This window comes from Thalassophryne amazonica, chromosome 16 (assembly GCF_902500255.1).
Source record: "Thalassophryne amazonica chromosome 16, fThaAma1.1, whole genome shotgun sequence".
NCBI lineage: Eukaryota > Metazoa > Chordata > Actinopteri > Batrachoidiformes > Batrachoididae > Thalassophryne > Thalassophryne amazonica.
Window position 1 is genome coordinate 44,060,240 of NC_047118.1, and position 21,768 is coordinate 44,082,007.

Consider the following 21,768-nt stretch of genomic DNA (forward strand, 5'->3'; position numbering starts at 1 on the left):
ACATGCAAACTCTACAAAGAAAGGACCAGGTGGGAAGTAATCCCACAACCTTCTTGCTGTGAGGCAATATTGATGAGTTTAAATACTTGGGGTCAACAGTGTGGTACAGCCGTGAAGAAGAGAGTGCAGGCAGGGTGGAGTGAGTGGAGAAAGGTGGCAGGAGTGATTTGTGACTGAATATCTGCAAGAGTTAAGGGGAAAGTTTACAAGACAGTCATGAGACCAGCTATGTTGTACGGTTTAGAGATGGTGGCGCCAACAAAAAGACAGTAGGCAGAGCTGAAGATGTTGCGATTCTCTTTGGGAGTGACGAGGATGGACAGGATTAGGAATTAACATATCAGTGGGACAGCGCAGATGGGACGGTTTGGAGACAAACCAGAGAGGCGAGATTGAGATGGTTTGGACATATGCAGAGGAGGGATGCAGGGTATATAGGGAGAAGGATGCTGAGGATGGAGTCACCAGGCAGGAGGAGAAGAGGGAGACCAAAGAGGAGGTTTATGGATGTACTGAGGGAGGACATGCTGGTGGTTGGTGGGAGAGAGGAAGTTACACAGGACAGGGTGAAATGGAAACGATTGCTCTGCTGTAGCGACTCCTAACGGGAACAGCTGAAAGAGGAAGAAAATGTTTCATGGTGATGCCAACCGCTAAATACTAAGTGCTATTGTATTTTCATTTGTGTCCATGCTATCATCTTCATACATTTGTTGACATTCTTAATGGTATGTTCACTGTAAATATAGTTTTTGTGGGATAACTGAATGTGTGGATGCACAAGAGGTAATGGAGCCCAGCCAATAAACTCCTGTTTCAAAAGAATCGACGTCTGTCTGTGTTGTCCTGAAGAGAACTACAACAGTATGGATATGTTATGCTACACTTTGGTACTCCATAGACCTGCCCCTTTTGAGCTTCAAACCTGCTTTTCATGACATCACAAAGGTTTTGCCTATTACAGATTCAATCTATGTGAAAAAATGAAAGAAAATGGATTAAAGAATCACACATTTACAATGTACTGATGAACTTATTAGTCATATTGTTGCTTTTGTTTTCATGTAACTGTTTTCTGTAGTAGTAGCATTTTGTGACAATCTGAAAGCTGTAAAGGTGCTGAGGTGAAGTGTGTAACAAATGTCCTGATCTCCCCTATTATGCTATGCTACTATGCTCCTGTACTTGCTGGGTTTCTGTTACATTGTCTTTATTGTTTGCCACCAACCTGCAGCATTGTGTAAGAATAAGTGTGTGCATGCATATGTGCATGCATGTGTGTGTGCATGTGTGTTTATCCCTCCATACACTCGTCCATCTCTTCCTCCAGCCCAGTAAAGATGCTGAGCCTCAACAGTTTCTATATTTAGCTGCTGGTTCAATCAGTCACAGCAGAACCACAGAACCGTGACTCTGCATACTGATGGCATCGCTGTGTCTCAGCACCTCCGCTCACCTCAGAAGAGACACACACACAGAGAGAGAGAGAAGGAGCAAAAGCAATGGCATCAACAACTACAAGAACTAAAGACAGAAGGAGAGAGAACCAAATGAGTTCCTGATCCTGTCACAAAGAGACCAGAAACAGAGAAAGAGCAAGTGGAAGAGAGGAGTTTATGATGAAAGAGAGGGATGAAAGAAAATAAACAGGTGCAAAATCAGAAGAAGGAGAGGATCAAAGGATTGAGACAGATGAAGGGGTGGGAGAGGGAGAAATAAACATGCAGAAGGGGAACGCTCACACAAGGAGGCGAGTCCAGTCGGGGATGGAGATGCAGAAAAGATGAAAACAAAGAGAGCGAAGAGTAACTGCAGTGTGAGAGAAGGAAAGAGAGAGAGAGAAACATCCAGGTGCTGCAGAGTTTATGTAAGAAAGCAGGAGAGATTTCAGAGATGCAGACTGGAGACTGGATCACGGATCCATTGAGAGCTGGATCCCTCTGTTCCACACACTTGTCTTTCTTTATGAGGACTCTCACTGGCAAAAGGTGATCTACATAGTTAGATTACTGCACTGACTTCCTCAGCCCAAAAATCCTGCCCCAATGGCCCACTGCTGGTTGATTATAATCAGTGAGCCCTCAGTGAATGAGTGTTGTGCCAAAAATAATCTCTACTGACATTTTGTGCCTGAGAATGATGAGTAAATATCAAAATCTACCAAATAAAAAAAATCAGGCTTAAACTGAGGAGATACAAGATTTTCAAACATTTGTTTCATCATAGAAACTTTCTGAATATTTCTCAACAGAAACAAAATGAGTCTGTTTCATGATCTTCAAATACATGTTGCAGCACAGCGGGATCCAGAGTTGGACCCTGCAGGCCCACCACCAACTCCAACAGCCGTGCACCACCCTTATACCTGGTGTCCACGCAGTGTGTGTGTGTGTGTGTGTGTGTGTGTGTGTGTGTGTGTGTGTGTGTGTGTGTGTGTGTTTGCAGTCTTGACGTCCGCCCATTCATTCCAGGCACTCCCATGATGTCCTCTGTATGTGTGAAGCTCCTCCTTGTGGTTTGTCTGTCTTGTGGACAGTTTGTTTCATTTTAATAATAAATAAGCAGCAAATATAATAATTTTTCCTGCAAAAGAACAGTTCAAAAATAAATAAATAATAGTAAAATAATGATCATCCACCACTGGGGAAAGAGTAAAGTTTGAAACAGGTTGGAAAATAAATGATGCTGTGAGAAAAGAGATAAAAAGATGGAATGAATTAAAAGCAGGTAAATAAAAACACAAAGACACTGATGGTGAGTGAAGGATGAACGCTCTTTAAAGGTTACACAGCAGCACTCCCTCGCTCTCTCATTTCTCCATTCTGTATCTCTGCTGGCGTCTCCTTTTTGTTCTTACATGTTTTATCATTTTCATTTCCACATCTCTCATCCCCGTGTTGTCTCCATGCTGGTGTATTCTCTTCTGTCTCTCTCTCTCTCTCTCTCTCTCTCTCTCTCTCTCTCTCTCTCTCTCTCTCTCTCTCTCTCTGGCCCCGTTGCATTATCACTCTCTCCATCTTTTTCCATCAGCTTCAAAGATTTGTCTCTGTGGTCGACCTTGAGGGCACCAGCCTCTTGAGGTGGAATAAAATCATCTGTGCCCAAGTGCTTTTTATGAGCGTGCATGTGTGTGTGTGTGTGCAAACTGAGGTTCCTCAGAGAGCTCTGTTAGAAGCAAAATAAATGTCCCCCCATTGGGACAAATGAGTACTTATAACACACAGCTTTAATTCATAATCTGGCATTTTATAAGCAGCTCAGAGCTTGGATCCTTAACAGACACTCAAGATGTGTGAAATATGAATCTTTATTTTTAGCAGAGCATCCTGCATTGATTATTTAACTAAAACAACTGTGAAAAGTATAAATCCAGAATTTCCGTCAGAAATATGAGCTAACATGGGAGAAAAGTGAGCTAGCTTATAGACAAAGTTAGGAACAGACAACAGGTTAACATCCCTGAATTTTCCATCACAGACCCACTTTGGCTATGAAAGAACTGGGTGATATACTCAACCCTTCACTTCTTTCTCCTGTCTAAGCTTTTTTTTAGTTTTTTCTTTCTTATTTTTTGCCCTCTGAGGTCTTTGAGCTGTCTTGCCTCTCCTCCACTCCTCTGTGAAGGGTTTCTGCAGTAGTCTGAGGGAGCAGGTGGACTGAACCATTTTACATAAATACGTGGGGGGGGGGGGGCGTTGAGAAATGTTGCAAACACAAATAAACTTAGTGTTACCTATAGGGCAGCGCAGTCTCGTTTGGGGGCAGGCGCTAAAGGGGAAAAATATGATGTAATTTCTCTTCTTCCGGGGTACAAACCATGGTATTTTCAATGGGGTTTTGGGCAAATTGCACGCAAACAAAGTGAAAATGCACAGAAAAAATGACAATGCAGTGGAAAATTGGACATGTGTTTGTTTATGATCCGACGCACAAACGTGTCAAGGTGATTTGCGGGCAAGAGAACGGAGCTACTCTGGTTAGCTGTGTAGGCTAACACTTATGGACACAATGTCTCTCACCTCCTTGCCTTTTGTTCTCCACCAGGAACCGAAAAAAGAATACTTTTTGCAACTGCTTCGGTGATTGCAGCCGAAAACAAAACCGTACACCATTTATCCGTGTGAAGTTATGCTGTGTATATATTAAATGGAGGTCCCCGTAAGTGGTCGTAAGCCCTCAGTGTGAGCTCTCAGTGATATCACTGAGGGCTCAAACGAGACTATGGGATCCTATACATTGCAAATAAAATATATATGTGATTGTAAGTTTATAACTGTGTCATATAACTTTGTCAGTATTATAATTGTATTAGGAGCCTCTCTGGGGCCCTGACAATCATGAGGCCCTAGAATCCTTCTCCTTAATCTCCCCGTTTGGGCACCCCCTGCAGTCAGGTATATATTTCCGGACTGTAAAATGCACCGGAGTATGAGTCGCATCTGTCCAAAAATGTCTCAGGAAGAGAATATATAACATTGATTTTCACAGGTGTTCAAACGCTTACAGTGAGGAAAATAAGTATTTGAACACCCTGCAATTTTGCAAGTTCTCCCACTTAGAAATCATGGAGAGGTCTTAAATTTTCATCTTAGGTGCATGTCCACTGTGAGAGACATAATCTTAAAAAAAAAAAAAAAAAATCCAAAAATCACAATGTGTGATTTTTTTTATAATTTATTTGTATGTTACTGCTGCAAATAAGTATTTGAACACCTGTGAAAATCAATGTTAATATTTGGTACAGTAGCCTTTGTTTGCAATTACAGAGGTCAAACATTTCCTGTAGTTTGTCACCAGGTTTTCACACACTGCAGCAGGGATTTTGGTCCACTCCTCCATACAGATCTTCTCTAGATCTTTCAGGTTTGGAGTTTCAGCTCCCTCCAAAGATTTTCTATTGAGTTCAAGTCTGGAAACTGGCCAGGCTACTCCATGACCTTGAAATGCTTTTTACGGAGCCCCTCATTAGTTGGCCTGGCTGTGTGATTGGGGTCATTGTCATGCTGGAAGACCCAGCCATGACCCATCTTCAATGCTCTCACTGAGGGAAGGAGGTTGTTTGCCAAAATCTCACAATACATGACCCCATCCATCCTCCCTTCAATACGGTGCAATCGTCTTGTCCCCTTTACAGAAGAGTGCCCCCAGAGTATGATGTTTCCACCCCCATGCTTCACGGTTGGGATGGTTTTCTTGGGGTTGTTCTCATCCTCTAAACATGGTAAGTGGAGTTGATTCCAAAAAGCTCTATTCTGGTCTCATCTGACCACATGACCTTCTCCCATGCCTCCTCTGGATCATCCAGATGGTCACTGGTGAACTTCAAACGGGCCTGGACATGTGCTGGCTTGAGCAGGGGGACCTTGCTGCCCTGCAGGATTTTAAACCATGACAGCATCATGTGTTACTAATGTAATCTTTGTGACTGTGGTCCCAGCTCTCTTCAGGTCATTGACCAGGTCCTCCTGTGTAGTTTTGAGCTTTCTCAGAATCATCCTTACCCCACAAAGTGAGATCTTATATATATATATATATATATATATATATATATATATATATATATATATATATATATATATATATATATATATATATATATATATATATATATATATATATATATATATATATATATATATACACACACACACATACGTAACACCTGTCTATAAATCACATTTATTTTTTAAACCTGGTGCTACCGCTTCGTGCAATAAAAAACTAAATTACCTGTCAGCAGTTACAGCTTCATGATGCAGTGGAACAGAGGAGGATTTTCATACAAGAAAAGTGCTCAAATCTGCTCCAGTCTCCCAAACTGCAGCTGAAGATTCATGTCTTCTAAGATAATCTGATGGATCTCAGGGCCTGTAAAGGACTTACTGTGCTTCATGCATTTTTCACTGAGGGAGCAGGAGGTGATGGTGCATTTAGAGCTTCTGTCAGCAGGTGATGAAAGACATTTTTAAAAACCCTCTTCACAGCAAAAATATCAATTCTAGAACAGAATTTTTCTGTGCTTTCAAAAGCACTGGACAAACAGGATCTTTGACATACTTGTATACTAGTAAAAGAAAACAAAAACCCAGAACATTAAGTTTGACATATAAATCCTGTGAATATGTCACAGTGCAACATGAACTAATGTGCACGTCCAAATATTTCTGATCAGGGATATGTGAGCAGGGTGCACACAACAGTCAGGATCACATTTTTGTGAGTGATCATTGTGCAAACAGACTTTTGTAACATTTATAACATTTATGCTTCACACAGTCTCTTGATCCGCTGTACAATTAAGATAAGTAATTTCCTCCGTCATAAAATCCTCAAGTGTCCATGTGCAGATAATTAATGTTGCACACGTGTATTCCACATGATCTCACTAGGGCTCATCCAGTGTACTCAGCAGAGGCACCAGGAGAGAAGAAAGGATCAGGAAAAAGGAGGTGAGTGTGTGAAATCTCCTTCATGTAATGAAAGTCATTAGAGGAGAGCAGAAAAATCAGGCTGGCAATGAAGAGAAGCTGCTGCTTGGAGGAAAGCCAGAACCACGACTACACCCACAAATTCACTCGGTATGCAGGACAGACACACCAAGAGATGCATCGATCAGCCGGCTGACCAGCCCAAATAAGATCATTATGTCTTCATGCACATTCGGACTTCTACTGGCTGCTGATTATTCAGAGATTCACGGTACATCCTCACGAGGAATCACAACAAACAGTTGATTTAGACCTGCTTATGAAAGAGAGAGAGAAAGAGAGAGAGAACAACCAGCAAATAAATAGATAAGTGCAAACAGTAAACTGAGAATCCAGTAATTAATTCTACGTGAGACTGAAGTTCAGTCAGAGCTGCATGTCCATCCACTTAATATTTAAAGGTGTCACATTTCTCTTTAGCAGGATACCATAAGTCACCAAGTGTCTTAAAAGGAAACATTTAAAATCTGAGATCATAATCGTCTTATTAATTGACTTACTGCAGACTTTAAAAAAAATCATTCAGATGTCTTCAAAACATTCTGCTTATGCGCCTGTTGCTTTAAAGGTGCCACATTATACAATTCTGCAAATGTTAATATAGGTTATGTGCGATCTTGTGAAGAAATACAGCATTACAATTTATAGCCAAAAATTTCTAAGAGACTGAGAGCTTGCTTCTCGAAATAAACCCATTTTCATGTCACTGAGAAACAGCTTCTTTCTGTGCATGTTGCCTTAAACAGGAACTCGTGGCAGCCACACCCCTTCTTCTTGTTATGAGGCCCCCCTCTTTCTATCTCTTTCTCTCACTCACTCACTCTCTCTCTCTCACACACACACACACACACACACACATTTTGTGTGCGTGTCACAACATGCAGATGGGATTAGTGGGCTTGTCTCAGAGAAATCATGAGTCCAAATTTGGACTTCTGTGACTTATGTCACACAAGTTTAAAATTAGGCATTTCAAGTCTAAATTTTGCTCATACTTGGAGGATTTCTATATGCACAACTATAAAATTATGGGGCCTTCAGTATGTTTAACTCAAACCGCCAACATTGTTTAATTTTAATATTTAATTTTAAAAATCAGTTTAGTAAAAAAAATGTACACTTGTAAGTGGCAGTATGGGGGCTTAGGTGTTAGCACTGTTGCCTCACTGGAAGAAGGATGTGGGATTGCTTCCCACCTGGTCTTTCCGTGTGGTGTTTGCATGTTCTCCCCATGTTTCTGTGGGATCCCTTCATGTGATCTGGCTTCCTCTCACTTCCAAAGACATGTACATTAGATGAGAACTTTACATTGGCAGTAAGCGTGATTGTGTTTGTGTGTCTATATGTTGCCCGGGGATGGACTGGTGAAAAGTCCAGGGTGTACCCTGCCTTTCACAGAGTGACCTAACACAATCCCTCAGCTCTCAGAGAGAGGCCATTTCTCCATCTGTAAATGACGTGTGGCGCAGAACTAACTGAGCATGCAAGAGATCCGAAATAGATGTCTGTGACTTATGTCACAGCAGGTGTTTAACATGAGAGATTTCAGGCAGAAATTCTGTTCAAACTAGGGTAATGTTTAGATGCATAGCCAGAAAATGGTGGTACTTTGGAGATATCATGAAACTCCAACCACAGGGAACCAGATAAAAAAAAAATAAAAAAAAATTGCACAATATGACTCCTTTAAGGTGTCAATGTTATACGACTGTTTTCTTCTGAATGAAAGACAGAACTGAACAGCTCACCTGGTTTTTCACAGCTGTGCAGGCATATTTTGAAAAAGTAACATCTTCTGCAACACCAACATGGATATGCATTAATGGATATTTTGATTTATTAGCATACTGTGAAAACTAAACTCTTCTGCATGTGTGAAAATTTCGATTTTTGCAAACATTAAATTCAAGTTTGTCATTTTGAGCAAAATGTTAAAATGTCATACGACGTTTGGCTTGGATAAGAAACCAATGCTGCCCTCTAGTGGGCATAAATAAATAAGTCTACATGTATGTATTTCTCCCATAGATTTCCCCATGACCCATTGAAGTGAGAGAAAATGGATGGATGGATTGATGGATTTCCTTATTTTTATTCTGAATTTGTTAATTGTCTCAGAAATGTGCATGTTAAAATCAAAGGGTGAAACGTCACTGGCTCATATCCCACAGAGTGACAACAGATACAAAGTGCCACCAACTCATCTTCAGCTGCTTACTCCAATTAGGGGTTCCACCCCAGCAACCACAGGGTGTGAGGCAGGGTACACCTTGGACAGGATGCCAGTCTGTCGCAGGACCACATATAAACACACAAACATACCCACATGCACAATTTAAAGTTTCCAATCCACCTAACCTGCATGTCTTTGGGAGGAATGAGCACCCGTAGGGAGCCCACGCAAACGTGGGGAGAACATGCAAACTCCACGCAGAAAGGCCACAGGTGGGAATCGATCCCATGACCTTCTTGCTGTGACGCAACAGTGCTAACCACTAACCAACTGTGCCACCCCACAGCAGCCAATAATATACAAAACAAAGTTAAACAGTACAAATCTCCTTCAAGTCTGGATTTCAAGGACTCAAAAGAATCAGGCTGTCTGCTCTCAGTAAGTAAGTAAGTAAGCTTTATTTATAAAGCGCCTTTCACAGACCAGGGTCACAAAGTGCTGCACATGGCATACAAAAATAATCTAAAAATAACATACGAAAACAATAAAATACAATATTAGGCTAAAAAGCTAACTTAAAGAAATGCGTCTTTAGTTGCCTTCTAAAAGTATCTATACAGTCCAGAGAACGAAGGGCACAGGGAAGCTCATTCCAGAGGCTAGGCGCCACCGCTTTAAAAGATCTGTCCCCACGAGTTTTAAAACGGGTCCGAGGAACCATCAACAGGTTCTGATTGGACGACCTGAGGCTCCTGGAGGAAGCATAAGGCTGGATCAGGTCCCTGATGTACTCTGGTGCCTGTCCATGCAGAGCTCTAAAAGTCAATACCAGGATTTTGTAATGAATCCTGTAGGAGACAGGCAGCCAATGCAAAGTATTAAGGATAGGAGTAATATGGTCCCTCCTGCGGCGCGCAGCAGAATTTTGCACAACCTGCAGGCAGGCCAACTCCTTCTTATTCAGACAGGTGAAAAGACTGTCACAATAATCCAAACGCGATGAGACGAACGCATGAACAATCATCTCAAGCTCTTTTAAAGTCACCATCTTACGGAGCTTAGAGATGTTCCGAATTTGGAAAAAACAGTTCTTAACCAGATAATTTGTGTGCTGCTCCAGAGACATCCCTCCATCCAAAATGACACCCAGGTTACACAGGCTGCTTTTAACCGTGCAGCTTAGGCTACTGAGATGCTGCTTAATTCCAGGTACAGCACTATCTGGTGCTACAATCAGAGTCTCAGTCTTATTGGAATTTAACAGCAGACTGTTCTTAGTGAGCCATTCCGTAATTTTGGCCAAACAATTTGTGAGAGAGCAGAGTTTCTGTGGTTCAGTTGTCTTAAAAGAGCAGTACAGCTGCAGATCATCAGCATACAAATGATAGGACACATCACTGAACTGCTGGATCAACTTGCTGAGAGGAAGGAGATACAACGAGAACAAAACAGGTCCCAAGACCGATCCCTGCGGCACACCCCACAGAAGATCTGCAGATTCCGACACTGCATTGCCCATCATCACACTAAAAGTTCTACCAGTCAGGTAAGAGGTAAACCACTCTAAAACACAACCTGACATTCCAACCAAATCCCGCAATCTGTTTATCAGAATGCCATGGTCAACGGTATCAAACGCCGAAGACAGATCAAGCAGAATCAGCACAGAACATCTGCCAGTGTCAACTGCCATCATCATGTCACTAGACACCTTCAACAGGGCTGTTTCAGTAGAATGAAACTCACGGTACCCAGATTGAAAAGTGTCATGATGTCGTTAGCCTGCAAAAACGATCTCAACTGAACACAGACTACCTTTTCCAAGACTTTGGCCAAGAAAGGGGTTTTAGATATTGGCCTAAAGTTCTTGAGTTCTGTAGAATCCAATCCAGCTTTCTTTAACTGTGGTTCCACAATGGCATGTTTAAAATAACAGGGAAACACACCACTCAACAAAGACATATTAAACATTTTAGCAATGTAGGGCCCGATGGAGTCAAATACATTCACAAACAGTTTAAACGGAAGAACATCCAAAATACCAGAGGATGGCTTCATTTTATTCATGATGGTTGAGATGTCCTCTACAGTAACAGGCTCAAATGAGGCCCAGCACTAAGTGGGAGGTTCCCAGTGCTGGGGACCATGGCATGGAGGCAGGTTGTCCTTTATAACTCTAATCTTATCAATAAAGAAATCCAGGAACTCCTCACAACTAGTTTTAGAGATAACAGGAGTGACGGCAGCAGGTGACACAAGAGAGCTGATTGTGTCAAAAAGCACTTTAGGATTTCTTTTATTAGTAGTAATAATAATATAATAATAATCTTAGTAAGATTATTGCAGAGACAAGAATCACAGGAGTAAATAAATCCTGTAGCCTGCAGACCTCTTTTTCACCTTCATGGAACAACACAATAGGCACATGAATTGTTCAAGGTTTTATATATAGTTTTTTTTTTGTTTTGTTTTTTTTTTTGTTTGTTTTTTTAAACGAAAGTACCCAATAATTTAAAAATAACTTTGAATGCAATATTCAGTTTTATCGCTGAGGGAGGCAGCAGTGTGCGATGCGGCATCAAGTCTACAGAAATAAAATCAAAGAAGAAGAAGATTTCCATGCTGGATTTTCAATGTAAGAAAGATTTTGTCAGTTTGACACTCGTGTACAGCTGGTGGCAGTGAGGGTTGAAATGTGGCATTTAATGGGAAAAACCTTCATACGGCTGTCAGCACAGAGGAGAGATGAGGCAATAAGTGGGGTTTCTGTTTTTCTGTGGATAAAATACAGGCCATATGTTTCTCCAAAAAGTGTAATAATCTACCAATTCCAATTAATCTTTATGGGCAGTCAGTTAACTAAGTTCAAATAAATAATAATATCATTAAACTGACCGTTGGTGATCATATCCAGAGAGTTGTCACAAGATGTACAAAGGCAGCAAATATAATGAGGTGTTTGGCAGCTAGTAGCTGGAGAGCTAGCAAGAAGTCTCCTAAGCAAATCTATACTGCCATAATAATAAATAATCCGTTCTGCCTTAAAATGTATTGTATGCAGCTCAGATACAAAATCTCATCTACAAAAGCTCAATGTGATATAAGCTTAGGCCCTCCATGTATGTTGTCGAGCTTTCAATCCCAGCTCTTCACGTAGAGGTTGGAGAAATATCTTCAACCTTGAGCCATCTCCAATTATCTATAGGCAATTGGACAAATTTACAGGTTCATACAGACACATCCTACCAAATCTGTTTTAAACCCATATTGGGAGCATGGTAACATTTAAGTCTAAGAGATTTGGTTGGGTAGGAAACAGTCATGCTAGGAAACAAGGCTTGTCTAAGTTCATGCATGGTTGTGTAGTACCACTGCCTCTTATTTACCCCTTGGTTTTTTCCTATGCCGTAGATTTTGAGATGGAGAAACTTTCCAGGGAAAGTAATAAGTAAGGTGGGATGGACGGTCTAATTCAGCAGTACCTTCATATGTAATATAGGAATATGATTCAAATATTTACAGATGGAGCTAAAGATCAAGTCACAGGAAAGACAGGAGCAGCGTTTTATAGTCCCCTATTTCATAAGTCAATCATAAAAAGACTGTCAGATCATTTAGTTGTCTTTTCTGTGGAACTGCTAGTAATTTTACTTGCACTGTGATGGGCAAAGTAGTAGATCAGCTGGCAAAAGCAGCTCTCACAGATCACAAATAAAGAAATCACAAATACAGATCAACGTACCACTTAGTAAATCTGAAGTCAAAACAATCAAGACGGAAATGAACAAAGCATGACAAAAGCTATGGGACAGGGCATCTAAAGGTCGGTTTTTACATAAAATACACAGGGAAGATGGAGTCACAGGGAAGAAGAAGTAATCACATGACTATGAATAGGTCATACAGATATAAATCATACTCTCAACATCATCGGAAAACATTAAACTGGTCAGTGTTTGAGATACAGCAGAAGGGAGACTGTTGAACAGGTGCTACTGGAATGCCAAACATATAACAGACAAAGAAGAATTCTATTCGACGATGTCAGAGCACTAGGACAGATCGCTTTAACACTTTGGGGATTACTTTCTTTTTCCATACTAACAGGTGCTACTGGCTTTTGTCATCTAAGGATGGAATATTGAGTCATGCAGGAGAACATCAGATTTCCTGAGTGTATTTACAGTGGAGTTATTAGCTGTTCTAATGGCAGTCCAGCGGACGTCACAGATAGATCATCATAAAGTGTTGGTGTGCTGTGACTCTGTGTCACCTATTAGTAGTATTGTGACAGGTTCATCCAGGAGTCGACAAGACCTTATTTAGGACATTATTTTGGCGATTGGGGGTGTGGCAAGGAAAGGAGTGGAGATAATGTTGATGTGGGTTCCAGTGCACATAGGTATCCCAACAAATGAGAAGGTGGATAGGTGGGCAAAAATCAGTATCAGTCTTTCCAAAGCAGAGGGCAAGTGTACTGCATGGAGGGAAATTAACCTACAATGGCAAAAATGCTGGGAACAGGAGACTAAGGGTAGACATTTATTTTCTATAGCTAACAAAGTGACAGATTCAGTAAATAGCTGTAGAAGAAGAGGGTGGAAAAGAAAGCATGGAATCACTATTGCTAGAGTGATAATTGGTCATACATTCTTGAATAGTACTCTCTTCCTCCTAGGAAAGCATCAGGATGGATTATGTTTGGAATGTCCACAGCCAGAGACAGTGCAGCATGTTCTCATGCATTGTAAGACATATTCCAGAGAAAGGCAAGAGCTTCTCTCAGAATTTAGAAGAATAGGCTTGAAAAAAGTTTCTGTTGGAAGTATTTTAGGGATAGGGTCGAATGAGGGGGGAAGTGTTGTTTTTTTAAATACTTGAAAGACACCAAACTCGAGAGGAACCCTAGCGACCCTGGCTCATATAGGCCCATTGCTTTAACGTCTGTCTTGTGTAAGATAATGGAGCGTATGGTGGTTGAAAGACTTGTCCAGAAATTAGAAACGAGCGGATATTTTGTGCCGTATCAGAGTGGTTTTAGGCAGGGCCGGTCCACTATGGATGCAGTTGTGAGTCTAGATGTAGACATGAGGAATGCTATTGCAAATAAGGATGCAGTTGTTGCAGTGTTCTTGGACATAGAAAAAGCCTATGATATGTTGTGGGCAGAGGGGCTTGTTATTAGCACTGTATGATGCAGGGATTCATGGGAAGATGTTTAATTGGGTTAAAAACTTTCTGTGTGATAAAACTATTCAAGTAAGAGTTGGTGGTGAATTTTCTGATACCTCTCAGGTAGAGAATGGAACTCCACAGGGCAGCGTCATAAGCAGTGGTCTCCAAACTATTCCAGAAAGGGCCGAGAGGGCGCAGGTTTTTTTTTTTGCAGCCACTGACTTCAGCAGCTGATTTCATTGATTAACATCCCTTTGAACAGGTGGGATGAGTTCATCAGTGAAATCACCTGCTGGAGCCAGTGGCTGCAAAGAAATCCTGCACCCTCTTGGCCCTTTCTGGAATAGTTTGGAGACCACTGGTCATAAGTTCAGGCCTTTTTAATGTTCTAATAAATGGTATTTTTACTCGTGTAGGGAGGGAGTTTGGTCTGGCCTTATTTGCAGATGATGGAGTTGTTTGGAAACGGGGTAGGAACCTCCATTATGTCCTTTCTCAAGTCCAGGCTGCTTTGGGGAAGGTGGTTGAGTTGACAACTGATTGGGGATTCAGGGTCTCTATTAGTAAAACAAAGCACATGATATTCGGTAATAAAAGGAAAATCGCAGACCACCAGCTGGAAATTTATGGAGAGGGGCTTGAAAGAGTTCAGTGTTTTAAATATTTGGGAATGTGGCTGGATGAAAGGCTCACTTGGAAACCTCATATTGACAAAGTTTGTTTGAGATGTGAAAAAGTAATCAACGTTCTGAGTGTTGCTGGGTCTTCGTGGGGTGCAGACAGTGAGACTATGTTGATGATTTATAAAGCAATGATCAGATCAACCATTGATTACAGCTGTGTGGCTTATGGGTCAGCAGCCCCCTCTGTGCTGAAAAAGCTAGATATTGTGCAAGCTAAGGCCCTGAGGATATGCACTGGTGCTTTTCGCACAACACCAATCCCGTCGCTGTTAGTGGAGACAGGAGAAATACCATTAGCACTGCGACGGACAAAACCTGGTCTTAGCTACCTGGTCAAACTAAAAGGTCAGGCTGAGAGAATTCCACCCACAACTTTGTTAGATGCCCACTGGGAGATTATGGGCCAAGGGAGGCCAATTAAAACAAACTTTGGAGAACAAATAAAGTCTCTGGCAGAAAGACTGGGACTACTTCAATTTACTGTGTGCCCACCTTTGTGCAGGCTGACTGTCCCTTCATGGACTATCCCAGATCCTATCGTTGATTTGACTTTGCTGCAAGCCTCCAAGAATAAAGTTAATAATTTGCTTGGTCTAGTGAGTGCTAAGCTGTATGAAGAGTTGGAGGGATATTTAAAGGTTTTTACAGAATATAGATGGATCTAAGAACCAGGAGACTGGCAAAGTGGCGTGTGGGGTGTATATTCCGAAATATGAAGTCAGCAGAGGTCTGCGTGTAGAACACCAAATGTCTGTATACACAGCTGAGGTGATGGCTATTCTATGGTCTTTATGGTGGATTGAGGAAAATGGAATAAACTTGTCTGTTATATGCAGTGATTCGTCTTCAGTTCTTGTAACTGTACTAGAATGGAAATCTAGGTCAAGACCGGACCTTTTGACGGAAATTTTTCATTCCTTGCATAGAATCTGTATAGCTGGGGGTGAGGTGGTGAGGTGGGATTTATATGGGTCCCGGCGCATGTGGGTGTGGAGGACAATGAGGTTGCTGACATTGTTGCAAAGAATTCTTTGGTGAAGGGGAGTGTTGATATTTCATTGGCGTTTGGGTTCTCCGAGTGTTTGGAAATAATTAATAGATTGTTGAGAGAGAGTTGGCAGTTCAACTGGACACATGATAGTAAAGGGAGATCTTATTTTGCTATTCAAAACACTGTGATGAAACCAATGGAATATTTTAGCTGTAGCAGGCGGGAATCTGTAATCATCACTAGGTTGAGATTAGGGCATTGTGGGTTGAGGAGTGGGCTGGCTCTGATAGGCAAACACCCAGATGGAAAGTGTGAGTGTGGGCAATTAGAGACAGTGAGAGACATGTCCTGCTCCAGTGTGGCAACTATGTACTCCAGAGGAAACAAGTGTACAAAGACCTGGGAAGTGCTGGTCAAGCCATTATTACTCTGAAAGAACTCCTTAACTTGAGCAGTTGGAGCAAAATGGAAAAAGTGCTGGCATATCTGCGGACCATTGAACTCTTCGGCAGAATCTGATCCACGTTTTTTTTAAAGTGACCAACAGATGGCAGCACCGTGCCTTGGATGCGTCTAGTCTGCTAATGTCCAGCGGTTGGCAGCAATACCCCTTGGTTGCGTCTAGTCTGCTAAATAAGAGAAGAAGAAGCAATGCCGGCTGCCATTAAACGCCGTAGAAGAAGAAGACGAGTTTGCTCCGGTCAACATGGCGGATAGATTAGGTAATATTTCGTATCTTTGCAAAAAAAAAAAAAACCAAAAAAAAAATTGTTGTAAATATTTCGTACTAGTTTTCTTTTTCACTTGTATATTTGAATGTCTTCGCAGACGTTTTGTGTTTATTTGTGGCGGCGGGAGCGTTTATGAGCAGCCTTGTTGTCTGAAGGCCGTCAAGGACTTTTCTGTCATTGTCACATTTTTACACTTAATTAATCCGCGAGGCGAGTTTTGCTTAGATTTAGTGATGTGAAATTATACGTTATATAGTCGTTGTATCGTTTGGTTCCAGCAGATTTTGTGACAGAAGTTACCAGTGATTCTGTCCGACTTGATTTAGGGTTTGTATAGACTCAAATACAGCAAAACCACTGTTTGGATTAAATGTTCAAGATTAAATTTGGATTGGATTTTTTTTTTTTTTTTTTGGTGGGGAGGAGGTAAACGCCTAACAACAACTAAAGATATTACAGTCAGCGGAATATTTGTCTCTTAACAATGTTGAAAAACATTTAGAGGTGATGGTCAGACCAGAGAATCTTCACTTTGATTCCCTGTCAGACATCAAAATCACTAAGGGAACTAGACTAAGGTTTAGGAGTCAAAATTTAAGACTAAAATGGTGACATGCTCTGAGGACAGACTAGACAGGTTGGACCTAACTCTGGTCCAAAATTCAGCCCACCCATCTGAGATGGTTTAAACCTTAGTCCTGGTGTAAGTAGGTACGTGATTTAAAAAAAAAAAAATTAAAGTTAAAGGAATTGTAACAGAAATGGTGTGGTTGGAAAGAGCTTACAGAGACATTCAAAATGATGTTCAAATATTTGTTCTGTGTCACATATGAAGAAAGGTATGAGCATTTGAAGGTTGGAAGATCTTGGTAATTTTCATCTGTGTGCTTAAAGGAAAAGCTGTGACCGGTGTCATTGTTTACATTTCAGAATGATGGTACTCTGTCAAACCTACTTATCTCATTTAATTAAATGTGTGATTTGCAATGATCCAACAAATAAACACTGTTTTCTGACAGTAGTTGCTAAGCTAAAAAAAAACAAAAAAAAAAAACGGCTATTTCGCCATGTATGCCGTCTTGCCAGCTTGACATTGGTGTTGCGGATCATACAAATATGCATGTGAACACTTCGATCACCACCAAATGTCACAGCAAAGTACATAATCACATGAATTAAATGTTCTATATTATTTGAAAACCAATCTCACTCACCTTTACAAGCGAATGATGCAATTTTCCAGTTCAATTTTTCACGAGATTTACCAACTTCTACTCGTCACAGGAATACCGTTTGTAAATGAGGTTGCAGGGGGGGGATTTCATCTATGTCATCAAATAGGGAGATTCTGATTGTCAAAAAGTAAATGCATTCCTCGAAGCGCGAACTCAGCACTACTGCCTGCAAAGTCTCGCAAGCCAGAAGCAGCTGATACATCCAAGCAGCAGATGCCATATTTAGGTCTTACACGCATACCTAGTGTAAGGCTGCATTTCCAAGCTCTACTTTTGTGTTACAAAAGTTGCACCTGCTGCCTAGCAAATAGACATGCCATCTATTTTTGATGAATGTCTGAACTGAAACAACTGAATGGTCAATTGGATCATCAGTAATCACATCAATACGCGCCCTGTTGCCATGAATATTAAAGTGCTATAGTGGATATCACAAGAAGCTAGAAGAATTGTAATTTAAAATGAGGCATATTGCAATCCTGTGAGGTGTAAGATGTTATTTTTATGAGCTTTGGCACTTGGGTAGGTCCAACTTTTGTGCACAAGCCGAAAATAGGTGGGTGTTAAAAGGTTAACAGCACAGTGCGTTTACCCACTGTAGGTGTTAAAAAAAAAAACTCTGATTTTTAACCATTGATCTAGTGGGTCTTGGAGGGTGACTGAGCCCAAAGCTTTTTACTAATGTGACACACACAGAGACATACCAAAAAGGGTCCTGGTGACCTCTATATTAGCTTGCTAAAAAGATGCATACCCCTTTATCTGTAGGGTGGTCATCCGGGTGTTGGTAGTAGAATTCACACCACCTGCTGAGTGCAGTTATGTTTTATTCTGTATGTTCATTGTGCTGTCCCGTAGTTCCCGTAGCAGAGAAGCGACTGATGGAAGTGAAGCTGGGCGAGCTGGGAAACTGGATAGGAACTCGAGACTTCAGCCCGAAGGGCATCTTTTCTGCCATTCGGAGGGGTGAGGAAACTAAAAGTTCTGTGTGGGTCAAAGTAAAGCACCTGTCCTTCTGTTTAGATGACGACTATCATGACTGGTAATGTGAGCTATGTCTATGGTACAGCCTTGTTAAAATGACAGGTTCAAGGAAGAAAATTTATGAAAAATATTTGTGGTTCAACAGTGAAATTAGCTGTAAAAATTCTATATTTTGTTCTCAGACATAGCACGTTTTGGAGAAGGGTAGAAGTAACAACTGCAATATCCCTTTGTCACCAGCATTTTCAAAATACTGTCAACAGTAGGAATGCAAATAGCAAAGAACTGCTGCTGTTTCCAAATATTCTCCTTTTTCATGTTTCCACTGCAATTGACCAGAAATCATCTCTTAAGAAGAGGCTTAAGACTGGAAATTGTTGAAGTACACACACACAATTTAAAGTTTTGAACTTGGCAAATATAAACTAGAGTCTGGTACATCCTTCTTTTTTTTTTTTCCATCTAAGGGAACACTAAGGAACAACTTTTTACAGGCCTAGCTTGCACTCGATATTACTTAATTTCAATGTTCCAGCACATTGGGTACAAATATCTTAAACTTGGATATGGTGCTAAATAATTTCTCTCTCTCTCCTTCTTGGGCACAAAGACATTATTTCTTGAGGGTTTAAAGCAATTCTGAGCCAGTGATGGAAGTTTTTTGGGAGTTCCCGGAAATCCGGGTTTTTACTTATGTGGCGAATGTTTCCAGCAGTGGTGGGCACAGCTAACCAAAAAGTTAGCTTTGATAACGGCTAATCCACTAACTGAAAAGTTAACGGTAAACCGATAGACCGCTAAAAGAATTAGCGGAAGTTACAGCTAACCGCTAACTTTTAGTACTGACTCGGTACACTGTCAGCTACTGATAAGCCAGTTTGGAGTTTAAGCACTGCCGAGGATTCTGAGTAAAATCAAAGGTGATCACAAACTCCAAACAAACTTTGAGCCACAGCTTCTGTCTTTATGCACCCTGCCTGCTGCAAGATCCAAAAGGACCTGACTTTTAATCCTAATTTATATGGAAAAGCTAACACTCGGTGTGTCTTTGATCTTATATCATGTTTTTGAAGGAATTTGTTGTCAGCTGATACTGTTCGTGTAATATTTCACATGCTTCTAAAAGTCAGATATTGATGTGAAAAACATCTGCATTGTTTTGCACGCTTAAGTTGTGAGTATCTCAGAAATGCACTGGATTGAAAAATCTGTTGCTGCGTTTCCCATTTATAGAAGTAAGAATCTAATTTATACCCAAATCAGTGTTTCTGAGAACTAAGTTATATTGGTGACTTAATGAACCATAGATGCAGCTTTACTTGTATCAAAGTTTTATTTTAAGACACTATCAATTGTTATAAAAGCACAAATTGCTGAAGTCAAATGTTTAGGTAAAGGTAGAGAGAGAACAGAGACAGTCCAATGTGAATGTGGTTTTTATCAAATAGTAACATTGTATTCTAATCCATGTGACAGACTGGATTGCAGTTGTCATCTTGCCAATATGACTCTTCTCTGGGGTGGTAAAAATGACCTGGCCCATCCAAAAAAATTATTTTTTGGAGACTTTTTTTTTTTTTTTTTTGGTGGGTAAATAGACCTGAAAATGCACCGGAATCCATTTCAGAGCATCTGGTATTTAAAATTTTTGTGGGGGAAAACCCCCACCAGGGGCTTCAGGCCTCTGGTCCATCCCCCAAACTTTTTTTTTTCCCTTCCCATGGCTCACTTCCATCACTGAGCTGATATCCTTCTGTCACAAATCACCCCTGCTACCTCTATCACACTATTAATTTGGGTAGTTGACCCCAAGTATTTAAACTCATTTATCTTAACTACCTTTACTCCTTGAACTGCACTATTCCACTAGGTTCCCTCTCATTCAATGTTTTCAAACCACTGATTTCTTAATGTCTTCTTGCCAACAACAGCTTGTTGTAAAGATAAAAAAAAATATATATATATGCTCTTGCAGTTCTGCTTAGTTCACTTGTTGAAAGCAAAGCCATGTTTTATCATCCCTTGTGTGGCTCTTTTTTTTTAAACTGTCTTCTAGGCCATGACAGGTACTACAGAAAGTACATTGATGTGAAGAAGGGAGGCCTTGGTGGTATAACAATGGTGCTGGTTGGTTATGTGGTTCTGAGCTACATCTTCGAGTACAACCACCTCAGTAAGAAATGAAGTTGCATTATTTGTTGCAGTACTTCAGAATTTAAACAACAAAAAGCCTGAAGCTACTCATTCCACATTGGTGCAATCCCTGTAAATCTTATTTTGAAAGTCTAATTTCAGCTTTTGCATTTCCTCTTCCTCTATCTTTCCAGAACATGAACGTTGGAGGAGGTACCACTGAGAACCTTCCAGGAGTTTACTTTCATCCACGCCGGCTCCTCCAGCTGTTTGTGCCGTTGTGTTCGGTTTGTGAATGTTGTGACCAATAAACAATATATTGAATATCAGTCCAAGTTTGTTCTGTGCTGCTGATTGAGTAGGTACCCATAAAACTGTCAGTTTTTAGTTCCAGCTGCTACAGTGCAGAAGCTACAGGTGAAGGTGACCGCCCTTCACTGCAAGATTATTTGACACCAAATCATCATTCCAAGATACCTGGCGTAGAAGTTCATCCTCTCATACGTACTCATAGACCATATTTTCCAGAGTATGTCGTGTGTGTGTGTGTGTGTGTACATTAGTTTGAAAGGCCATACAACTTGTACTCTGGCACGACTTGAACGCCAAAAAAAATGTATTCGTTACAAATGTTTTTAAGTATATCATACGTATAGCTATATGAACCCCAATAATAAAAGAATCAATGCCAATTATAAGAAATACACTACAACAATGCACAAAAATCCCAAATTAAAGAGCTGATAATACAGAAAATCAGGCCAACTTGTACTCCAATGTGACTTATACAGTTGTATTCAAAATAAATGTTTTAAAAAGTGAGTAAAGCTCAAATTCCTTAATGGGCTTTTATTTCCATACATACAAATTGGGAACACTGTACAGTCTATTCCGAATTGAAACATGAACATTTATTACTTTACAGAAAGTGAAGAAAAAGGAAGATCAGGCTTTTCAAAAAATAGTGTCTGCATTTATCTATTTTTCCTGTGAATCACTAATTCTGAGAACTGCTTCACATCTGTGTTGCATAGAGTCGACCAACTTCTGGCACCTGTGAACAGGTTTCCAACCCAGAACGATTGGACTACATGCCACAATTCCTTTGCATTTCTTGATTTTTGCCTCAAAAACAGCAGTTTTAATGTCACCCCACGTTTTCTATTGGACTAAGA

General features: G+C 40.6%; 1 protein-coding gene and 1 long non-coding RNA gene across 2 annotated transcripts; both read left to right on the plus strand.

Annotated features, from left to right (window-relative positions):
- The first annotated feature begins 1,482 nt into the window (after positions 1-1,482).
- On the plus strand, positions 1,483-6,602 carry LOC117527831. Its single transcript, XR_004565612.1, has 3 exons — positions 1,483-1,754; positions 4,748-4,752; positions 6,401-6,602. It is a non-coding gene; the product is annotated as an uncharacterized LOC117527831 (long non-coding RNA).
- A 9,552-nt stretch (positions 6,603-16,154) lies between these two features.
- Positions 16,155-20,925, plus strand: atp5mf (ATP synthase membrane subunit f). Its single transcript, XM_034190427.1, has 4 exons — positions 16,155-16,232; positions 18,335-18,442; positions 20,517-20,633; positions 20,788-20,925. Exons 1-4 carry the CDS (start codon positions 16,217-16,219, stop codon positions 20,814-20,816), a joined length of 270 nt encoding a protein of 89 aa, XP_034046318.1. The 5' UTR covers positions 16,155-16,216; the 3' UTR covers positions 20,817-20,925.
- The last annotated feature ends 843 nt before the right edge of the window (positions 20,926-21,768 follow it).

Bases quoted from the DNA above. Each gene is read 5' to 3' on its own strand.
- atp5mf (XM_034190427.1), top strand. The intron at 18,443-20,516 runs GTGAGGAAACTA...ACTGTCTTCTAG, and splicing joins CTTTTCTGCCATTCGGAGGG to GCCATGACAGGTACTACAGA. The intron at 20,634-20,787 runs GTAAGAAATGAA...CTATCTTTCCAG, and splicing joins CTTCGAGTACAACCACCTCA to AACATGAACGTTGGAGGAGG.